The 23330-nt window shown below is 40.2% G+C and overlaps 1 protein-coding gene across 2 annotated transcripts in view; it reads left to right on the plus strand.

Moving 5' to 3' along the window:
* Nucleotides 1-23330, plus strand: part of BICC1 (BicC family RNA binding protein 1) — a 246362-nt gene that overhangs the window by 197091 nt on the left and 25941 nt on the right. For both annotated transcript variants that reach the window (XM_006267113.3, XM_059729841.1), the window contains 11 exons: nt 635-829; nt 2549-2800; nt 11010-11141; nt 12391-12577; nt 13679-13837; nt 14239-14435; nt 14691-14832; nt 16159-16315; nt 19459-19624; nt 20992-21031; nt 22240-22394. In XM_006267113.3, coding sequence (XP_006267175.1) covers nt 635-829; nt 2549-2800; nt 11010-11141; nt 12391-12577; nt 13679-13837; nt 14239-14435; nt 14691-14832; nt 16159-16315; nt 19459-19624; nt 20992-21031; nt 22240-22394 — 1782 coding nt within the window. The remainder of the gene's footprint in view (nt 1-634; nt 830-2548; nt 2801-11009; nt 11142-12390; nt 12578-13678; nt 13838-14238; nt 14436-14690; nt 14833-16158; nt 16316-19458; nt 19625-20991; nt 21032-22239; nt 22395-23330) is intronic.

Consider the following 23330-nt stretch of genomic DNA (forward strand, 5'->3'; position numbering starts at 1 on the left):
TAATTTGGGCTCCAAAAGACCCAGATCTAGCTATTGTACTCTTCCTTCTGTTATCATTTTCCATTTTGATTTTGTATGTATCGCAAATAACTATGAATTAAATGTGGAATGTATACTCGTTTTAGATCAAATAACTTCTTATTAACACTTCTAACATTATTATATTTATATTAAGACTGCTTAATAGCTCTGGTGGTTATGGCAGAAATAGTGACTTACAGACTGGTTTATAAGACGCCATGGTCTCTGTAATTCCAGCGAGCTCCCTATGAATAAGACTCCTGTGTACATATTTACAAAGATACCTATATGTATAAGCAAGTATAGAAAAATAATTTGTATTTTTATACTTCTTAGTTGTTAAAAACCCTTTCTTTTTGCCATTTGTGTTTTTAAAAAAAAATGTGACTATGAAGCAATTACTATTTCTATTTTTATCAGGGTGAAGAACCAGTCTTGAAATATAGTCGTATCTTGAATTTTTGTAAAGGAACTCTATGGCGTCTGTAGATAATCTAAATGTTATCAGAGCTGAGTAATAGGAAAATTCTGAATTTGCTTTGCATTGTGGCAGGATGTATGATTATATTTTGCACAGTTGCTATGGTTTGTCTCAATCTCAATCTCATTCTAGGAGCTCCTTCCATTGGTACTGATGTTTGAATTACCCATAGCTGGAATTCTCCAACCAATCCCAGATCCTAATTCTCCCACAATTCAGCATATATCACAGACTTACAACATTTCAGTTTCTTTTAAACAACGTTCTCGAATGTATGGTACTACTGTCATTGTCAGGGGGTCACAGAATAATACTAGTGCTGTACAGGTAATTCACTTAATACACTTATTAAGTATTATTCTCAATGTCTCAAATATGTAAATAGCTTAAACAGTTTTGTTAAAGTAGCGGTGCTCAACCACTGGCCTACAGGCCAGATCCAGCCTGTGACCCTGTGTCATCCAGCTCATGGTGCTCCCCATGGGTCTGGAAATTTGGCAGTGAGAGAGCGGTGGCACTGATTCCCCCACCATCAAATTTACAGACCCAGGGAGATACTGGGTTCCTGCGAACTGGATCAGGCCTCCAGTCCCAATGTGCAGGGCTGGGTGGTGGTGGCACTGGGCCCCAGGGCCCAACCCTGGTGTGAAGGGCAGGAGGGGATGACATCAGGCCCACAGAACAAAACCCTAGCACACTGAGGTGAGAGGTGGTGGTGCCAGGCCCCTGTGGACTAATCCTGGGACACAGGGGTAGGAGGGGATGGTGCCAGTCACCTGGGACCCAGCCCCAGAATGTTTGGGCAGAACGGTCAGTGCCAGGCCCTTGGGGCCAAATCCCAGGGGTGGGGGTGGTACCAGGCCCTCGGGACCCAATCCCAGCACCCCAGGACCTCAGCCTGGCACTTGGGACAGAAAGGGGGCGGTGCTTGACCCCAGGGCCTGCCTGCTCCTGGTGCTTTGGGGCAGGGAGGGGGTAGTGCTAGGCTCCATAGCCCAATATTGGCACAGGGGCTCAATCTGGACTGCAGACCGGCCGTGCCCTGCCCATCTGGCATGCAGGGCCAAAAGGGTAAGCACTACTGTGTTAAACAGTGTATAGTTGCAGTGCTGTGACTGATTAGTAAGGCTGCCTGTTACCACATGGTGATTTGTATAGATTGATCTTAAAGGCTAATATTTTTGATAAAACAACATCTGTATTTAAAGATTGATTTTTTTTGGCTTTCACCCTAGTATGCCTTCATTTCAGCTTAAACTGTTAACACATTAGGTGACTCAAATTCTCGACATGCTGGCAAACGGTTAATACCCCAATCCAAAACAAAAAAAGCAATACTGGAGCAGTAGCCTCTTCCACCTACTGTAAAACATCTAGTAAGCGAACAATGTAGCAAAAACAACACCAAGTCATACAAACCTCAGCCCTTTCCATATATCAAGTCCAATATGTGGACTCCAAACATGGGCAGAGAGTCAACGAATTAGATCTGTTTTGGACAAAGGGAGAAAAAGAGCAAATTTTGATGGAACGAAAGGGCCTTTCATTGACCACATCCTGCCAACACTACCTTCTCTCATAAAGCCAAAGGAGCTGTCTTGAGCTTTTGTGCAGATGACCACTATGGCAGTAAGGTGGTCTCTAGTCTATTAGTACTTCATAGTCCAAGTCCTGAAATTAGTTCTGTTTGGGTAGTTCATATGGATTTCACTGTAGGTGCACAGGAATACTGGACTGGAGTGCAGGATTGGGGCCAGGACATTAAGATCCTCATAACTGTCCCCTGTGAAGCCAATTGCATATTGTACAGCTCTTCATAAGATGGAGACTTGGAAGTAAAGTTGATTCATAATTCAGAAACAACTTAATTTTAAACAATATGCATCTTTCAGTTTTTCATTTATGCAATAAAATCCTTTATATTCTTCTGCAACTTTCTTTCAGAATTAGATGTGCAGTGACTAAAACAAATGTATCCTGAGGCAACCTGCATTTGGGTGTGCTGTTTTGGCAGTTTATCTGCAATGCATTTTCTCTTTCTTGTAGGAAGGAACAGCAATGCTTCTGGAACATCTGGCAGGCAGTTTGGCCTCTGCAATCCCAGTGAGCACACAGCTGGACATTGCAGCACAACATCATCTCTTTATGATGGGTAGAAATGGCAGTAACATCAAACATATCATGCAGAGAACTGGTGCTCAGATCCACTTCCCTGACCCCAGTAACCCACAAAAGAAATCCACTGTCTACCTCCAGGGCACTATTGAGTCTGTCTGTCTTGCCAGACAATATCTCATGGTAAATATTTCAGTAATTTCTGTATAAAAATAACTAAAAGAAAGTTTGCCCAATTTGTCTGTAAAATGCAAATGACTTATTACACAATATTGATTCAGCTGACAGCTCTTCTTTTGAATGTATTGTGTAGAAGTTACTATGAATTGTAGTTCCTTAAATATTTTATTAATAAAAATGTCCTGTAGTGTCAGGATAAAGTAGCTCTTGTTCAGTAAGAATACAAACATGCATAATTTAAATTGGGTTTAAGAATATTCACACAGGCATTTTTGTTTCTTTCTTGGCCATTGATTCTTCTTCCTTTTATTTGTCTGCAGGATAAATAGTTAGCTTTCTGGAGCTATTGACAGGGGTACCTGTCACAAGTTTCTGGGGAGCAAGTTTAAGTAGAAGTCATGTGGATGCGATTCATACAGAATACCCAGAGGGCATGTCTACACATGTAATTAATGTGGCTGAATATACTCCAGCACAGTTTGCATGTGCCCCAGGCACGGTGTTTGCACGTGTGCCTAGGACCACATTACATTGAGCAGGAGTGGAGCAGCCCCAGCTGACAGGGGCCCCTGTGGGTCAGCCTGCCAACCCAGGGCTGCTCCAGCCCAGCTCAGTGTGCTACACAGGGGCTGGCTGCGGCACAAGGGTGCTTCGGTGCAGGGCTAGCCAACAGACAGCCCCTCACTGAATCACTTTCATGCCCCAGCCAGCCCTGTCAGCATCTACATGTGCATTGTGGCAGAGTAAATAACTGTGCTGTAAGATGGTACTTGTACTACTCTGCTGTAAGATGGCAGTACCATCCTATGATAGAGTTCATTAGTTTACTCCATCCTAATAGCACCACATGTGTAGAAAATGACCTTTTACTGTGGAGCTAATTAGTCACCTCCACAGTAAATGTCTTACATAGACTTTGTCTGTCCCTTTGACAAAACTAGCCTTGGTGGAGGAGTGCTTTTTGTAAACCCAATCCTGATTGCATCCATTAGGCATTATTGTATTAATAACTATAACATTTGTTATGCATAAGGCCATGTCTCTTCATAGTAATAGCTGGTACTTAGAATAACTGAAGCCCAAGTTTAATATCGGTGCTGATATCAGATGTCTGCCACTTCCTAGTAATTTTTTTTCACATAGCAACATGTGATCTGTTTTACCTCACTAAGAATTAATGGGTTGTATGTTTTGTAAAGAAGTAACTGAGTGAAAACTTTCAACCGGTCATGTGGTGACAAACTCATAGCTACAGTTGGCTTAATATCTTTTAAGTTTCATGGTTAGCTATGGTTAGCTTCCTGGAAGCAGTCCAGATATGTGCTGCTGATGTTTCAAACCAATTTAAAAAGACTGTCTTCTGGCCTTGTAACGAGATATTTGGTGACAAAATGTGCATCAACCTAACCTGTTCTTTGATCCTAATCTCTAGAAGCTACTTAAGAACAACAAACAGAAAACAAGCAACCTAAGCAAGCAATTAGTGAATTACTAAAGTGTGTCAAAGTGCTGGATACTATAAAAACTGATAATGGAAAAAGGCAGGCTTAAGGGGAGGTATTAAGACTTGTTTTTTGTTTGGTTGGTTTTGGTTTTTTTCCCAGAGCCTTAAGAGATCACTATATTCAGCCCTTTGAAAGTACATGAAGGTTAAGTTTCCTTCAAGCTTTTTTAGCTGAGTAAACTACATAGTAGTGATAACACTCATATTTTTTAAACAATCATCACATGTAAAATGAAGTTGACAAACTTATTGTGAATGAAAACTCTTTTTTTATTGATTTTTGACATTGTGCATAGAATAACACATCAACAAAAATGTTAACATACATATTGCATGTCTTTTTATGACATGCATATGTCATATTTTAATAATATTAATTATTTTTAAATGTCTTCTGAACCTGGCATTAATACTAGTCTGTACTGAACTTGACAAGTTTACTCACTGGTTATATTGGTGTATAAATAAATTACAGACCATCTTAAATGTTGGCTTGAAAACCATTTCATGCTACAAATACATAAATACATGCTAGTCATAGAAGCATATAATTTTGTCAATGGCTTGGCAGTCCATCTGCCTTTTTCTTTATATTCCAGTGTGCACTAGTAAGTTCATCAAGAAAGTTTAATTCAGTGTCTTTGTATAAAACAGCTTGGTCTGTGCTTTATTTGCGAGTACTACTAGATTTTTCATTTGTTTTCATACATATTTAAACTTTTCCCATATTGACAATATAGTTTTATATCTTCAACCTCTCTCCAAAAATGCTGCTTGAACCACAGAAATCTCTGCTGCAGTTGGACCTTTTTAATTGTCTTCCCATTTAATATTGGTGTTAGAATGGACATATTTATTTTCTTTCCTTTTTTCCATTATCCTTACCCACATGTTCTAAATGTACAATAGTAAAACTATAGTCAAAATACCAAATCTTGTGATGTACATATAAAGAAGACTTATTTCCAGCTTTCAAAATTTCCATGTTTTTCCTTTTGTTTTCTTAACCTTTAGTTGAGACTTTTTATCCAATAACATTCAGTGTGATCTTTGATATTACCATACATAACTGGCTTTACAAAAGCTTTTGGAAAATCCAGGTATGATATTTCATAGATTTCATAGACATTAGGGCTGGAACGGACCTTGCGAGATCACCGGTTCCAGCCTCCTGCCCAAGGGGTAGGAAACCAGCTGGGGTCAGATCACCCCAGCAAGATAAGTATCCAAGCATTTCTTAAAGGTATCCAGAGTAGGTGCTTGCACCCCTTCTCGGGGGAGTCTATTCCAGACTCTGGAGCATCGGACGGTAAAGAAGTTTTTCCTTATATCCAGTCTAAAACGGTCTTCCAGTGGTTTGCAACCATTAAACCTTGTCTTCCCTTGGGGTACCCTGGTGAACAAACATTGTCCCAGTTCCTGATGCACACCCCTTGTATACTTACAGGCTGCCACCAAGTCACCCCTGAGCCTTTGCTTTTCCAGGCTTAAGAGTCCTATGCCTCTCAGCCTCTCCTCATAAGGCCTGTTCTCTTGACCGCTAATCATGCGCATGGCTCTCCTCTAGACTCTCTCAAGCTTCTCCACATCCTTTCTAAAGTGTGGAGCCCCGAATTAGATGCAGTACTCCAGCTGTGGCCTAACCAAGGCCAGTTAAAGCAGGAGGATGACTTCTTGGATCTTGCTTGAGATGCATCGGTAGGTGCAAGCCAGAGTTTTTATTTGCTTTGCTGGCTGCGGCATCGCATTGGTGGCTCATGTTCATCTGGTCAGTCATGACCCCCCAAGTCTCTTTTGGTCATGGTGCTAGTGAGTTTAGCACTGCCAAGTCTATAAGTACGCTGTGGGTTGTTTTTCCCCAAGGTGGAGCACCTTGCATTTCTCCATGTTGAATGTCCTCAGGTTATGATCCACCCACCTTACGAGCCTGTCCAGTTTGGTCTAAATTGCCAGCCTGTCCTCCAGCGAGACTGCACTTCTAGGGAACTACAGGCCAAAAAGTTTGACCTCAATCCCTGGAAAGACCTTGGAAAAAAATCATCAAAAAAACCATCAACAACAGGCTGATGGAAGGCAACATTCTGAGAGCGAGCCAACATGGCTTCATTATGGGTAGTTCTTGCGTAACCACCCTCATTTCCTTCTATGATGAGGTGACACATTACCCGGACAAAGGAGAAGAGGTTGATGATTTCAAAAAAGCCTTAGATTTGGTCTCCCATGATGTCCTCACAGTAAAATTTGGCAACTGCACAACCTTATGGTTTGATGGCTGGGGAACTGGCTCCGTGGTCAGACCCAAAGAGTGATAGGGGAATGATAATGAATGGGGGATGGGGGGACAATGAACAGGGGATCGGGGGAATGAATAGGGAGCAGGTGAATGAATGGAGGGCAGGGGAAACCAACAGGGGTAGGGGGAATGAGCCTCCTGCTTGTTCTCCTATTCTCTCCAGCCTCCTGCTTGTTCTTCTGCTCATCTCCAGCGTCCAGAGCAAGGGAATGAGCAGGGGGCTGAAGACCAGCTTGGGGGGGGGTGCTGGGGGGGACTGTAGCCCCTGGGGGGCCTGGGACACTGCAGGCAGGGTAGTCCATGTGCTGGGGGGGGTCTGTCCTGTGGGTGGCAGGGGACCATTGGTGATATGTAGGGGGTGCATGCGGGTGCATGTGCACTTCCTGAGCGTGGCAGCGCACCCCCTCAGAAAAGGTCGCTTACCACCACCCCCCCGCCCTCCCCCGCCACCACTGGTGTCTGTGGGCAGCCAGCAATTGCTGCTGTTGCTGCCAGTAGCATCTGCAGGTGGTCGCCGACCCCCAGTCGGTGCTCGCCACCCCTCCCCCCACCACCGACAGCGCCAGCGGCATCTGCGGAAGCTTACCGCCACTGCTGCTCTCCTGCTGCTACCAGTGCTGCTGTGCCCCCCCAGCCACCAGGAGCATGTGGCATTCATGCAGGAGACCCACCCCTCCTAAGCAGCCCCCACACCCACAGTCCCATGCCTACCCACACACTGATCTGCACCCCCCCACATCCCTCCACACCCACCCACATGCCCCCACCCCCTTCCCATACCCTCCTGCAAACCCCACACTTACCATGTGATAAGGAAACCAAAAGCAAACATTAAAACATAGATATTTAGAATGTATTTTATTATGATGCTAGACACACTGGTAGGCTTCCAGGTTTCTTTAACATTGTAAATATAGCAATAAAACATTGCTTATCTGATCAATCCCCCTCTCTCTCTGTCTCTTGTTCTAATTGTGGAAGAATGTGGATTTTGGGGTACTTTAAAAAGTGAATTTGGGATGCTGCTTCAGTAGTCTAGCTGACACAAGGGGCTAGTGTCCCCAGATGCCAAGTGGCTGGGCCTCAGAAGCTCCTGAGATCAAGTAGCCCTAAGCTGCTTACCAGGGCAGGTTTCTGTACTGTTGGGGCCAGCACAGGTGCTGGCCCCCGGCTCTAGTTCCCCCTAGCTGCAGATCTGGGAGGAGCCAAGCAGAGTTATTTTGCCCCAAGAGACACAATTTGCTCCACAACAAAGTACATGTCCGGGCACATGCACTGAGGCAAAAAGCCCCAGCTCAAGTTTGCATTGCTTCTGTTTGAGCTGCTGAAAGCATGTGTGGACACCCCCTCTTGGGTGCATTTTATCTAGGCCAGCTGACTTGTAGATGTCCAGCCTCTCAAGCTGTTCCTGCACAAAACCTTTGCCAATTTAGGCATATGATCACCCTTACCCTGGCAGTCCTGCATCTTGTCAGGCAGGGTGATCCCCTTGAACTGGTGGAAAACCAACACAAAGTAATCGTTGAGGAAATTAGCTTTCTCCTGGGTGTCAGTTGTCAGGTGCCCCATTTAGTTCAGCAAGTGTCCAATGTTGCCCTTGGTTTTTTTCCAACTTCCCATGTATTTGAAGAAGGACTTCTTATTTGTCCTTGATTCCCGTAGCCAGTCTGAGTTCAGTTTCAGCCTTGGCTTTTCTGATCTTCTCCCTACAGATGTGGGCCAGGGCTGTGTAATCCTCCTTAGTGGTAGTTCCCGACTTCCATCCCTGATAAGCTTCTCTTTTCAGATTCAGGAGGTCCATAAGTTCCCTATTGAGCCAAGGTGGTCTCCCAGCCCTTTTGTTACCTTTCCTACGGGCCGGAATGATCTTCCTTTGTGCTTTTAGGATCAAGTCCTTAAGGAGCGACCGCTCATTATGGACTCCCCTCCCTGTCAGATCATGGTCTCTCAGGGCCACAACAACCAATCTCCTGAGTTTGTGAAAGTCAACTTTTCTAAAGTCAAGGATTTCTGCATTGCTGACTGATTTGCCAGATTTATGATGAATAGAGAAAGTCATCAACTTGTGACCACTGTCACCAAGCTTCCCTTCAATCCTCAGGTTGCTGACTAGATCATCCCCTTTGGCCAGTACCAGATCCAGCAGTGCTTTACCTCTTGTCAGCCCATAGACTTCTTGGGTCAAATAGAGCTTGTCAGTGCAAGTGAGGAAGCTTTGCAACTGATCAGATTTGGCTGAATGCTCTTTCCATGCGATGTCAGGGTGATTGAAGTCACCCATGACAATCATGCACCAAGAGCGTGCAGCCTTTGCCAGTTCCTTAGCAAATTCATGGTCAAGCTCTTCCTCCTGGCTAGGAGGTCTGTAATAAACTTCTACAGTTACATCCCCTACCATGTTCTCCCCTTACTGTAACCCAGAGGGTCTCAAGTCACCCCCTTGGGTGCCAATCTCTGTAGGGAAATGTAAAGCTTCTTCACCTAGAGGGCTATACCCCTGCCCTTCCTTGCAACATGATCCCTCCTGTACAAGGTATACCCATCTATACCTGTGGTCCAGTTATAGGTGGAGTCCCACCAGGTCTCCATTATCCCTAGGAGATCGTATTCATTTTTGCCTAGCAGAAGGGCCAGTTCTTCCTGTTTGTTCCCCATGCTCCTGGCCTTTGTGTACAGGCAGCTAAGCCTGCCATTGGAAGCCCTGGGCTTCCCTGCCCTCTTAGACTCCTGTTCATGGGCTGGGGTAGGAGTGAGTTCCTTTGTGTTACCTAACCTGCTGATTCTGTGGTTGTCACTTCCAGGGCTTGCACTAGTGATTGTCCTAGAGAACTGGATGTTCTTAGCTTTTGTATTACCACAGCAAAATGGGTTATGGTGGGGATTATTGATTTGAATGTGTATTATTTTCCAAGAATGGTTACTTTTGACTCTGCTTTAGCAAACATAACTTTCTGAAGTTAAGCTTTTTTTTTTTTTGTAGTTTTCCAAAAGTTGAATCCTTAAAATAGTTTTGTTTTCTTTATCTTAATCAATAGAGCATTAATTCAAACTTATCTTGAAATGTTTGACCATCTGAACATTATTACTTCTCTAGCATTTTTGTTTCTGCCTTTTTAGTTACCTGGTTAACCTTCTGATTTTAGGAAGATATTTTCATCTTCAGTTAGCAGTCTCAACATAGTTATTCTGTCCTTTAAATAGATGTATGCCAATTTTTTAAAAAATAAGTGACTAAAGTCAAGGCTGCTAAATCCATATTCAGACACTGCTGCAGTCTTTTTCAGAAGTGCTACAGACACATCAGTCACCAATGGGATATTTTCATAGATGAAGAGTTATTTTTTTAGAAAGGATTGTTAGACTGAGAATGTACAGGAGAATATAACGTCTATTATACAGTATTTAAATCTGACAAAATACTTTGATCAGTGCTTTCAGAAATAGGTGTTCATTTATGAAAGAAGCAATCCTATTTTCCTCTTTCTTTTCTGCTCTAAACTGAGTAACTTGTTGAACTCCTGCTATTTTCCTAGCTCAGAAGTAGCTGCATCTCAGTGGTCAGTGAAGTATTCTTGTATGTTCTATTTAGGTTTTAAGACCATTTGTAAGATTATCCTCTGAGTTTAATATTTTTGGCTACTTTATCAGGTATTTTCTGAAACAAAGTCAGTGAACTGTCAATCACTGGCTTTGACTATCTTCTTATGCATTTTTAATGTGCACACGGAGTATGTTTAAATTCTCAACTCCTAGAAATAGTCATCACATTTATTCATTTTTTACAGAACACCTAGCATTTGTTTGTTGCTCTGTAAAAAGAAGTAGTTGTTTCTTTCTTCTCCCATCTGTGTTGTCCGATAGTAAAAACGTGGGTATTTCAAAGGTATTTCATGTGAAACTTTGAAAATGTAAATTTAGCTACCTTTGCATGGGACAAATGCAAATGTTTAATTATGGTTTTACAGTAGTACCTCCAATCTCAAAGGAGGTATTCTATCCAATTGTTTCTTCACACACTAATTCTTCTGCCCTTAAAGTTAACAATATGAGAAAATAACAGCGCTAAATATTATTTTTACAGTATTTAAAATTAGATAGTAGGCATTTCCAAAAGTTCATCATTCAAATAGCTGTTTTTTTATAGAAAACATAACATACACATAATATAGTTTTTTATGTCCCAATTTCAAACTGTCAAGATTTCTGGTCAAAATTCTGAGGAGAAAAATGCTGATCATTATTATTTTTTCTGCCCTATTTAATTCTGATATGCAAAGATCATCATATACAATGCACATGTCATTGATGTAATATCATCAAATTAGAATAGTAATGCTTTTTCCATTTTTAGCTGAAATTTTATATTTCATATGAACATATCTTTACATAAAAAACTTTTGTATTTAAATTTCCAGGGTTGCCTGCCTCTTGTGCTGATGTTTGATATGAAGGAAGAAATTGAAGTAGAACCCCAGTTTATCACTCAACTAATGGAACAGTTGGATGTCTTCATAAGCCTTAAACCAAAGCCAAAACAACCAAGCAAGGTTAATGAAAAGCTAATATTTTCTTTGCAAACTGTGATGTATGCTCTCTTTATTGGAAGCCCCTATAATGTTTTTTGATACTAGATTTCAAAGAACCATGCAGATTTCTTTTGTCTTGTCTTTCCTAGGGCTACTGCTGTGGTGACATGGGATCAGATTCTACTTTATTGAAGGAAATGCTCCTTTTTGCTTTCATTGAAATCATATACTCTGAGATCAGAACTTTAACCCCACTAGATTTAAACTAAAAGGAAATTCCATTTTTTTTTTCAGTTAATCTTAAACTTGGAAAAATGTTTTTAGGCTGAAATCATGCCTGTTACACTAGCTCTGATTTTTTCCCCATATTTTTTATAAAAGATTTGACAACATTTTTATCATCTGTTCTATCAAAGTATTGGCCATGCAAACAATTTCACAGGAGAGTGGAGTCACTTCCATGAGCGGATCTACTATGATGTATTACTGACCACGTTTCATCATATACAGCTAACTCTCTAATACAGCTAACTCACTAATATTTTAATAATTACTAAAACATTTCTTCTGCCTTTTCCTGATTTAAATGTAATCAGGGCTTTGTGTTTATTTCCCCATGTGTACTGAACAGTTTAAGTAGGCTTGTAAACCAGACATCTGTCCTTAAACGGGTTCAAATCAACAGACTAACTTCTGACACACTTTCCATCATGTCAGCAATTTTGATTTTAAATGTAGAAATGCTTACTTGAATAGATAGAAATAGTTTACATTCTGTATTCTCAGACATCTATATAAACCTTAGTAGAAAGCATGTCATTTAAATAAAGATGAAATACTGTTGTGTGAAGTGTTTCTTATAAATTTGACATGACTTTGCCATTTAACTTCTCTATATAGATATATAGACATAGCACATAAACAGCACCCCTGTGTGGTCTTTATTATGGACAACCATAATACTTTTAATCATGGTGAATGCTGATAATCCTCAATTTTTTCCCTTTGTAAGCCTCACTTAATTAAAAAAATAGGAGTAGGGGTCTTAAAACAAAGTTATTTGCATATTTAAAGGTGAACAAAAATATTAAAAATTCTTTAACAATTCCGTAGACTATTGGATGCCTGAATAACCACCAATGGATGTAGTGTTTCAGCTAATTTTGTCTTGTTACCTTACTTTACTGTAGCCCTCAAGTAGTATCATAAAGCTTGTACTACACAAATTTGATATTATATTATTATATCAGCTGCTTTTTTTTTTTAATAGTCTGTGATTGTAAAAAGTGTGGAACGAAATGCCTTAAACATGTATGAGGGAAGGAAATGTCTCCTGGGACTTGAAAGTAGTGGCATCACCATAGCAGCAAATCTATCTACACTTTCATGCCCTGTTGGCCTCTCCTGTCCTGGTTTGGACATTTTGTCTTCAGCAGGGCTAGGACTCACTGGACTAGGTAAATACTTTATTCTTACTTAGAACTTTTGCACTGATCACAGGTATTGGGAAGGTCACATATTATTTGAGATTATGTATAATAGAGATACTTGATGATTTCTCAAATAGAAACCTACTTGAGTGAAATGCAAACACTCCTTGAATGAAGATAAATATTTTATAACATTTTGATAATAATCCAACATTCGGAGCTCACCCACAGTGGATCTTCTCCAATCATCTCTCCATCCACTTCAGCGTAAATTTATGACAGAACACAGGAGGAGTATTGTTAAAAATGTAGACAGAGTGCACAAGCACCAGACCCCACTTTCCTCCCAAGAATGGATCCTGATGTAAGACCACAAGTCATAAGAAAAAATAGCTTATTTCATGGTCAACATAAAACTAGTTACTTCCTGTCTTATTTGTGTTACAATTATTCTCTCCTTGAAAGTAATCCAAACGAGGGAAGGTTTAAATACTTTTGGCTTAAATTTTATACTGATAAATAAGTTCCAGTTAGTAACATATCAATATAGAAATAGTATCTTCAATATTAAAATTACTAGTCAAATCCAACCATTGATTTTGCAAGTACTTAGGAATAAACAGGTTTGCTGACGTTGGTGAATCAGGATCTTACTATGTGAGGACAGCTTTTTTTCTTCACCATGGCACTGTCCAATACTATCTGAAAGTTAGGTGCCTGAGAACAGTGAAGCTGCAAAGTAGCAATTACCTCTGATTTTGAGGTGATGCTTCCCCGAAGCAAAATTTGACAGAAACAGTATGGAGACATTCAGTAGATACACAGGGTGTTGTAGGTCTTAATCACAGCAGCCAACAGAAGCATTCGAATACTACAGTGGTGCAAACAAATAGATTGATTGGAAAAGGAGTAGAGATTTTCCTTCTTTTTGTTTAGCTTCCTGAGATCCAAACAGGCCCTGGTTTTCATTGATCCTCAGTTGAGTAAATCTGTCTTAATTACAGTGTATGTTCTAATCAGAAATAATCAGCAGATTGTTATATAGTGTTGTGTATTAAAAATAATTAATATAATCTTTAAAAAATAAAGATCACACATGAATATGCATTATGTGTAATTTTTCCACAGGTCTGTTGGGTCCTACTGCCCTATCTGTCAATACCTCCACTACTCCAAACTCCCTCTTGAATGCCCTTAATAGTTCTGTTAGTCCTTTACAGAGTCCAAGTTCAGGCACACCTAGCCCTACATTATGGGCAGCATCTCTTGCTAACACAAATGCCACAGGTTAGTAGAAATTAACTACAAATGAGATCAATTCTTAACTATTTAGGCCACTAGAATAAAGAAAGTAAAAGATGGTACCATTTTCTCTTAGAAGTTTTACAAGTAGAGATTCTTAAACCTTTGTTTCACATAAATGTATAAATATGCCAATTTGATTTCTTTAGATTAATATAATTGCATTTTATAATGTAATATTCAACTTTCTAGTATTTTTTTAAATGAGAAAATATAAAAATCTAAGTATCAAATACTACATTAAATAATTGGCTTTGCATGTTAATGTTCAGTATAATTAAATCCAAAAGATTTTATATTGTATTCCATCATAATTCAGTTTGATTTACTATCTGATATACTCACCTTGTCAGCTAACCCAAACATGACATAATTTTTTTATACAGGTTTTTCTGCTATACCACACCTGATGATACCGTCTACTGCCCAAGCCACTTTAACTAGTATTCTGCTATCTGGAGTACCTAATTATAGCCAGAATACGCCATCTCCCCCTCCTGGCTTGACTCCCATTGATGTCCATGTCAGTGGTATGCAACCAGAAAAGAAAAAAGGCTCAACTTCTTTAAATGGTCATGTGAAGGTAAGCATTGTGATGTACAGCCTAGATGACCATTTGTCTTATTTGTTATGAGTCTAGTCTAAAATAATTTAAGAAAAACCATCTGTCATTCATCTAAGATCACTCAGATTCTGACTGCAATATAAATGCTTACAAAATGTAACCTCATCATTAAAGAAGCAAAACTTGTAGCCAACATTCATGTGTGAATGCAAGGAAAAAGGAGGAAGTCATATATCAAAATGTTTTTAAAACGTATTTTGTTAATTATTTCAGACCTCAAATATCAGCTATGCTGCACTATCTGCCTCATCACTAGGAGAAAATGTGTTGAGCACAAACCACAGTGATCCAGTAAGACCAACAAGTAGTCATAGCACCTCAGAACAAGTGACTGCCAAATCAGATACTACAGATGGTAACATTTTGACTTGTATTTTTTATAGTAATTGGTGGTAATGTTCATTTGATTAATGTATGTTCATTTCACAAACAAATAATCACATGTTGAGATGAAATTTTTGCCGCCATTTTTTTTCACAATCAAGCCTTATATCATACACATGTTATCTAAGAGATTGTATAAAAGTTGTCCAGTTCCATGAATATTATAAGATCAGTTAATGTGTTTGCACCACATTGTTTCTGTGGGTGCAGATACAGATAACAGTTTAACAGTTCCAAAATGTTACTGATTAGGAACCAATTCACATTTGTTGTAGGATAGTGTGGACACACATGCAAGTTAACCTTTCAAAAACATCACTGATAAGGAACCAGTTCACAATTGTGTGCTAGTATAATTGCATTGGTTTAAAAACAACAACAAACCAACCCCCCTCAAAACCCCACCCTTGACCAACACAGTTATATTCCTATAAAAAAAAAAAAAACCCTCTGACAACCAGGGAAGTTAGTTATGTATTTTATTTTGATGTTTTCATCAATGTAATAGGTTTGTTAGCTACACAGAAATCTTTGCATTCCCATTGTGGAAGAGAAGTAAACCAGGATTTATCAAAAAGAAACAAGACTGTGTAGAGAGGCTGCATTCCTCTCTCACATATATTATGTTTGTGCAAAGGAAGTTTCTTTTTTGTTAGGTTCACAGTCGCCCTGAACATTGATTTTAATGAAATACTCATTGGCCAGTTAAATTATGACTGATTGCATATTTCTAAAGAAAATTAAGTGTTGAGCTGTTTAATGTTAAAACATTACTTTGTTTTTGTTCAGTCTCACATGTAGGTACTTTCAGATACTTTGATGTTTAGACAAAAAATTTTTTTTCAATTTTCTGCTGGTTTTGAGTGCTTCAGTTTCTGACTGCCGAAATCAAAACATATTAAAAGGACTGATTGCTAGAAAGTGCTCATCAGTCAGCCTCAACATCCTGTATTGAGTGAGGTACCTAAATCCCTAAAATGCATCCAAAATCCCCAGTCATTTCTGACATTGTTAGCTTTGACAGTATCCTTGTATAGCTAAATCTTGCTTAACTTGAAAAAATATTCTTCAGGTTTGCAGTAAACCACACATGTCAATGCATACTTGAATATAAGTAAATGAAATAACTGTGGCTATTTAGCTTTGAATAAATTAGTCTTTCCTTAAATCACAGAGATTTACATACAGAGTGTGAAAATAGTTTTAATTTCATAGCAATGACTGCTAGCATTATGTATAATAACTGTATTGGAATAAAAAGGGCTTTATATTACCGCTGTTTTTCTTGGTTTTGTAGGTTGCAATGATGCTTTTGTAGAAGTAGGCATGCCAAGAAGTCCATCACATTCAGCCAGTGCCAGTGATCTGAAGCAGATGATGAGTTCTTCAAAACAATCATGTGCTAAGAGACAAACTGTAGAGTTATTGCAAGGCACCAAAAACTCTCACTTACAGTATGTAAGACTTCTAAGTTTAGAAGTATAGAATTTAGTGATGGTAGAAATATATAACATGTTCCTTAGGTCAGGATATCTGGTTCAGTCATTGATGAATATTTGGAGAACTGTTCTTAATCAGACTTGGCTGTACTTAATATATTTCTACTATTTGTAGAAGTTCTTCATATTTTTGTACTACATTTTGCATTTAATTTTTTCCTTTTTATTTGCTCCCCAAAAAGATTGCTTCCATCTTCCCTTCCTCTCCTCCTAAATTCTCTTCTCTGAGGAGCTTATAGTTATACTAACATCAGTAGAACTTTATCACTGACTGTCCTTGCTATGAGAAGTCGTGCACTTGAGATTTTTTTTTTCTTAGTGACAAACAATATTCAGCAAATAAAGTTACTTTCCCAAGTTGTTGAAGAAGGCCAATTGAAAAATTGGCAATTATCTGTAGATAACACTTTTTGGATCAATCTCCTTTTTCCAATTCAGATTTTCTTTCTTGTCAGTTATACTTTGTTCAGTTTTCCTCCAGTCTAGTTTCATAGATTTCATAGCCATTAGGGGCTGGAAGGGACCTCATGAGATCATCAGGTCCAGCTCCCCCATCATAGGCAGTAAGTCAACCAGTATCAAGTGACCCCAGCAAGAAATACATCCAGCTGTTTTTTGAAGAAGTCCAGAGTAGGTGTTTGCACCACCCCTGGGGGGAGTTTGTTCCAGACCCTGGACATGCACACCATAAAGAACTTTTTTCTTATATCCAGTCTAAATCGGCCTTCCTGGAGTTTATGGCCGTTAGACCTTGTTATCCTTTGGGGGACTCTGGTGAACAAGTGTTCTCCCAGGTCCTGATGTACCCCCTGAGCCTTCTCTTCACCAGGCTGAAGTCCCAAGTCCCTCAGCCTCTCCTTATACGGTCTTCCCTCCAGGCCTTGGATCATACAAGGGGTTCTCTGGACTCTCAAGCTTCTCCACATCCTTCCTGAAGTGGGGGGGCCCAATATCGAAGGCAGTACTCCAGCTACAGTCTCACCAGGGCTGAGTAAAGCAGGAGGATGACTTCCCTGGTTTTTCTTGAGATTCATCATGCATGCCAGTGTTTGGTTAGCTTTGCCCGCCACTGCATCATTGGTGGCTCATATTCATCTTGTGTTCAATCAAGACCCCCAAGTCCCCTTTGGTCATGGTGGCAGCAAGTGTAGCACTGCTGAGCCTGTAAGTATGCTGAGTGTTCTTCCTACCGAGGTGCAGTACCTTGCACTTCTCTGCATTGAAGGCCATCCAGTTTTGGTCAGCCCGCCTCGAGAGTGTGTCCAAGTTGGCCTGTATTCCCAGCTGTCCTGCAGTATGACAGCCCTCCCCCATAATTTGGTATCATCTGCGAACTTGGCCAGTTCACATCTGACTTCTGAATCTATATCATTGATGAAAATGTTAAAAGAGTACTGGCCTGAGTACCAAGCCCTGAGGGACTCCACTGGTAACCCTGCGTCATGTTGATTTGCTCCCTTCAACTAGTACTCTTTGGGCCACAGTTCCCCAGCTTAACCATGAGGACATCATGGGGAACTACGTCAAAGGCCTTGAAGTCCAGATTTATGATGTCCACATCATCTTCCTTGTCCAAGGCATATGTTACCTGGTCATAGAAGATGAGGTTGGTCAGGCAAGACCTGCCAGTCATAAAGCCATATTGGCTGGCATTCAGAAGTTTTAAATAACCTGAAGAGAGTTTCCACTGTCTCCCCTTGGGAACTCATCATAAAATACCTCACTGTTGGGAATTTTTCAGTGTTCTTCAGGATAATTAAATTTTAATTTGCTTAGCTGCCTTTATTTATTTTACTATATAATGATAGTTATGTATACCCTCATGTACATTTCTTTGATTTTAGTTATATAGCTTTGGAATACTAGATTAATACAATTTAATATTGTCTGGGCATGTCTACATGTGCCCCTACGGCGCTGTTGTTACTGCGCTGTCATTTAGTACTTCCTTTTGGAGTAATAAATGATGGTGCAGTACCAGCCCGTATTGTGCCATGTGCACCTTGTACAGTTATTTTTAGCTGTTAAGTCGTGGTAGCAACATGCAATAACAAGGGAGCACGTCGCTATGGCGATATAGCTGCGGCATCATGGATTGTGACTGCCAGCACTACGTTGCCTTAGTGCATTGCTACAGCGACATAGCATCACATGTAGACGCACCCTCTTTGTACATTATTAGCATATATGCAGTTTACCTTGGTATTTTCTTTGTTAGGAATTATGTAGTTATTTAAAATACAGGTTTCCCTTGCTTTATGCTCTACATGTGTTCCTGAAAAACTCAGCATAACTCGAATTCATGTAAAGGGAACCCACATTATAATGTCACAAATAGGGATATCTTCCAAGATCTCGACTGTACTGACCCCCAGACCCACTTTTACAAGAACATTTTGGTACTTACCAACAGCAGACAGCATACACAAGCACAGGGTAGTGGTGAATGTTACCATAATGGGGATGGTAACTACAGAAATACTTGTCTCAGACAATGAGTGAGGAGCACAGATCCACACAGGAGACTATATTTTGGTACGCATCACTCCCACAATGCACTGCACAAAGTAACTGGCTGCGGGCTTCTGCCACACCTATCACAGAAGAGTGAATTTACCTTGCATGTAACTAATTTTTGGAATAAAAATGGTCATTGCATAAGAGAAAATTCGTATGTACAGAACATGCATAAAGCGAGGGAAACCTGTATGACTGCTTTTCTGTGTCTTGGGGAAAGTGCCCACAAAAGGTGATCATTGTAGTGAAAAGTTATTCTAATAGATGCTTTTATAAGTGCAACTGGAGTTTCCAAGACATGGTTTTCCCTTTCATTTTATCTTCACAGGGTGTGAAGCTGCTCAAGTTGCATTCAGGCAAATGAGGGGCTGAACTAGGAACCTTTTTTGATCTGACGTATTTTTATCAGATCAGTGTGTTTGTAAGTTCAGGTATTAGCCTATTCAGAGTAAATGAGATTTTTTTTTTTTTAAATTGGTGTAAAAATAGAATTTTAGGAAAGAATATTAATGGAATTTTGAAAAAAGCATAGAATGGCTAATGAAGTAGTAAACCATAAAAAAATTACTCTGCTTTTCCAGCACTGCAGAGAGATTGCTGTCTGACACCGAGCTGAGTTCTTCTGATAGTCCAGTGGCTGATAAAAAGGCTCCTGGGAGTGAACGAGCAGCAGAAAGGGCCGCAGCTGCACAACAGAATTGTGAGAGAGCACGTCTTGCTCCACAGCCATCATTTGTAAATATGCAGGTACATGTTAATACTATATTAGATTTGGTTTTATTAAGTAACCTGAGCAGTAAAGATTGCTGATAAATGCCCATAAAATAGCAAGTGATGCGAAAAATTGATTTGGCAGATTAAATGTTTATCAATATTAGTTAAGTTGCAGACCAGTGCATTTAGTAATGTTAATTCTCTTCTTGTTGTGACAAATGTTCCTCCACAGTATATCTTTTCCACATGGCAAACTAAATGCATAAAAAGTGCTTCAGGGTCCTGACTTCAATTAATTTACATCAAAATTAGACAGAATAAGCTATACCTCTGATTACAAGAAGATACAAATGTTATGTTGGGAGAGTACTTTTTCTCCAGTCCTTTCCCTCAATACTTTGAAGCTCTGTCCCCTCATCAGTTGACTACAAAGAAGAGATGACACAGAAAAAAATGTTACACTTCTAGGTTTTTCAGGAGTTGGCTTTGTGACAGTTTGAGAGAGATGAATCCTGTGACATAAGTGATCATGTAAATTTATGACTTGGCAAAACTCCTGAGGCAAAACCTCCCATTGCTGAATGTGTTAAGTTTACTTTTCTGAATTCCAAGGTTTTTATTTTGGTGCTTTCCTTCCTTACATACTTTTCCTGGGGTCTTGAACTCTTATCATTTGCCTTCTACTGTCAGTTTATCAACCAATTCCTCTCCATTTATGAACAGCAAATGTATCAGAGCTTCCTTCTTAGTTGGCTTCTGTCATCCCAAAAAGTTGTCCCTAACAAACTCCAAAAACTTGCTCGAGTGCCTGTGTACTGCTGTTACTCTTCCAACAGATATCATTGTAATTAATTAATGTCCTCCCACAAGCAACATGTCTTGTGGTTTGGATACTTTTATTTTTTTCAAAAATAAATCAGTGTCATCTCTCCATCCTCTTGGTAATCTACAGTGGATACACATGATATCACCTTTACTATTCTCCGGGTTTACTTTGGGTTAGAGGCTTTCAACAGATCTATTTCCCACTTCCTACTGTTGAACTTGTTTTCTCAGAGTTTTAAATGCTTCCTATCAATAGGTAGTTCAGGAATTCAAAACTATAGTTGAAATAATGTCTAATTAAAAATGCCACATAGGGGAACTTTAAATACTTCCCCAACTGCACTCAGATGTATGTCAAAGAGAAAAATTTATAGTTCTAAGTAGGTTATTTTCAATGAATGTTTTAAGCACATTAGACTTTCATTGGACAACTGCCACGTTGTATAGTGGCTAACATTCCTCCTAGATGAATTTATGGGCTGTGTTCAAAACCTTTGTTTTCAAAAGAGCTAAGAACTATAATGACATTTTGTTAGAGCAGCAATTGAGAGATTTTCTTCCTGTTTAATTTTTAGGCATTTGACTATGAACAGAAGAAGCTATTAGCAACTAAAGGTACGTGGAGAAAGAGCAACTTCTGAGTTACGTTTGTTTGTTTGTCATTCCAGCAATAGATTTTTTTTCTTAAGTTTCAACTTTTTATGTTTTATTTTTGCTAAAATTAGATAAAATAAACTCTGTAATCTCATTTGAAATTTTGAATACCAATTTATAGAACATTGTCGGTATAAATATATAAGTTTTATAACACAGAGAGAGGGAGATCATATTAGTAACATTTTTAGATCTCACACATGACATTTGTCATAGCCAGAGATCCTGATTTTCCCTGATTAAAAAAAAATATCAAATTCTCTGATAAAACCCCCAAAATCTGTGATTAAAATGAAATGCCACTATACATATAGATATCAATTGAACACAATTTTTTTTGATATTTTTACAATTTTAAAGCAATTTGGAAACCTGCCAGTGCCTATCACTACAATAAAATACATTCTAAATACCGTTAAATTTTGGTATTTGATTTTGGGGGTTTTATCATGAAAAATCAGAGCTCCTCCTGCCCCCTTAGCTCACCAGGATGCAGGTCCAGGCTCCTCACTCCCAAGCCACAGCCCCCTAGGCCCTGCTGGTGCCTCTCACACCCCACCAACAGCCCCCCTCCCCCCAGCCTTGCTGATGACCCTCGACCCCCTCCCCCCCCCAGCCCTGCCAGAGGGGGCCCCCAGCTGCTAGGGCTACAGGGCCAGGGACCCTGCCCCACAGTGCCTGAGCCCCACGTGCTGCCCACAGGAGGCGGCAGCTCTTCTGGCCTGAGAGGGGAACAGATTGCGGAACATGGCTTCCCCTTCCACGTGGGCTGGAGCAGAGCCTGGGGTGGGGGAGTGCGGTGGTTCAGGCTGTCCACTGCAGACTCGGCTCCCTGGTGTTTTGCACACTGCCGGGGGAGGGTCAGGTGAGCCATGTGACCCCCAGATTTGTGCACGGGGTGGGTGGCCTACTGTGGTCTTGGGTTCCCTGTCCTGCTGCCCTCCCCTAGGGCGTCTGTAGCTCAGCAGGTGGCATCCAGTGCAGCAAGGCAGAGCGGGGCTGGGCAGGGAAACTGCACTGCTGCGAGTTCCGCACTGCCCCTTAAGAATTAGAATGAAGTGTTGTATAATTAAGTGAGATGCAATAGCATTGAGAATGTTTGGAAGGTGCCTGCATCTCTTTCATTACTCTGATTAATGCTTTTGTTTATCTATCTTTGCTTTTCTAAGCAATGTTAAAGAAGCCAGTTGTAACAGAAGTGAGAACTCCAACAAATACGTGGAGTGGGTTAGGGTTTTCCAAATCAATGCCTGCAGAAACTATTAAGGAATTAAGAAGAGCTAATCATGTACCATACAAGCCATCAATGACAACTACATATGAGGTATGTAAAACCATAGTACGATGTAGTAAACAATAAAGGAGTTTTTAAAAGCTAAATGGCTAAATCTAAAAGAAAATCCTGTAAATGACTCTACTCTTAATGCTTTAAGATGTATTGTGGATGCATCCAGCAAACAGCTGCTTATATGTAAGCAAATTCCATGTTCACTCTTCTTCACTTACATAAAAAACGGTTCCTGACAGTTTCTCTTGTTAAACCAAGCAGAATGCTGTGACTTGTATTTTATGGGTAAATGGATAGAAAGGCTGAGGGCATGAGTGCACAAGAGGTTATTGTGAGATTTAAATATGACTAGAAATTTAGAGCACATACACTACTCCTCATAACTTTCCATGTGTGTGCTCTTACCTTGTGGAATATGAATGCTTAAAACTGTCAACTTACCCTTCTTTCACCGAGGGCTAAGCTGCTATGGGTTAGCTTTCATTTACTTAGGGATAAGGAGCGTGTATATGAGCTGTTACAGTGGAGCAATTGACTCAGTGTAAAATTCTGTCATTTATCACATAACTTGTTTATATGCCCGTGTCCTTAAGAATCAGGCAGAGGATAACTGTAAATTCCAGGCAGAACTCTAGTGTACTATTGTAAGAGTTAATACAGTGAAGGCCTGGGCTCTCTGCTTGGCCCTGCCCCGCTGCTCCCTGGCTGGAGCTCCCCCTGGCTTCCCCCTGTCCTACCCCACCCTCACTGCTGAAGCAGGAATCCCCTCCCCCCATCTCCCACAGCACAGACCCCAGACTCGTGGACCCTAGGCATGTGATATGCTAGCTAATGCCTGAGAGGTATCTGTGTGGGTTCCCAATTTCACTGGGACAGGCAGACAGAACAGTTTTGGAGCTAATCAACAGGACAGCTGGTAAGCTGTTTAAGAAAAGTTTTAACTAATGGAGAGAGGCTGTTGTTTTGCTGATG

This window comes from Alligator mississippiensis, chromosome 6 (genome assembly GCF_030867095.1).
Source record: "Alligator mississippiensis isolate rAllMis1 chromosome 6, rAllMis1, whole genome shotgun sequence".
NCBI classification, from domain to species: Eukaryota; Metazoa; Chordata; order Crocodylia; family Alligatoridae; genus Alligator; species Alligator mississippiensis.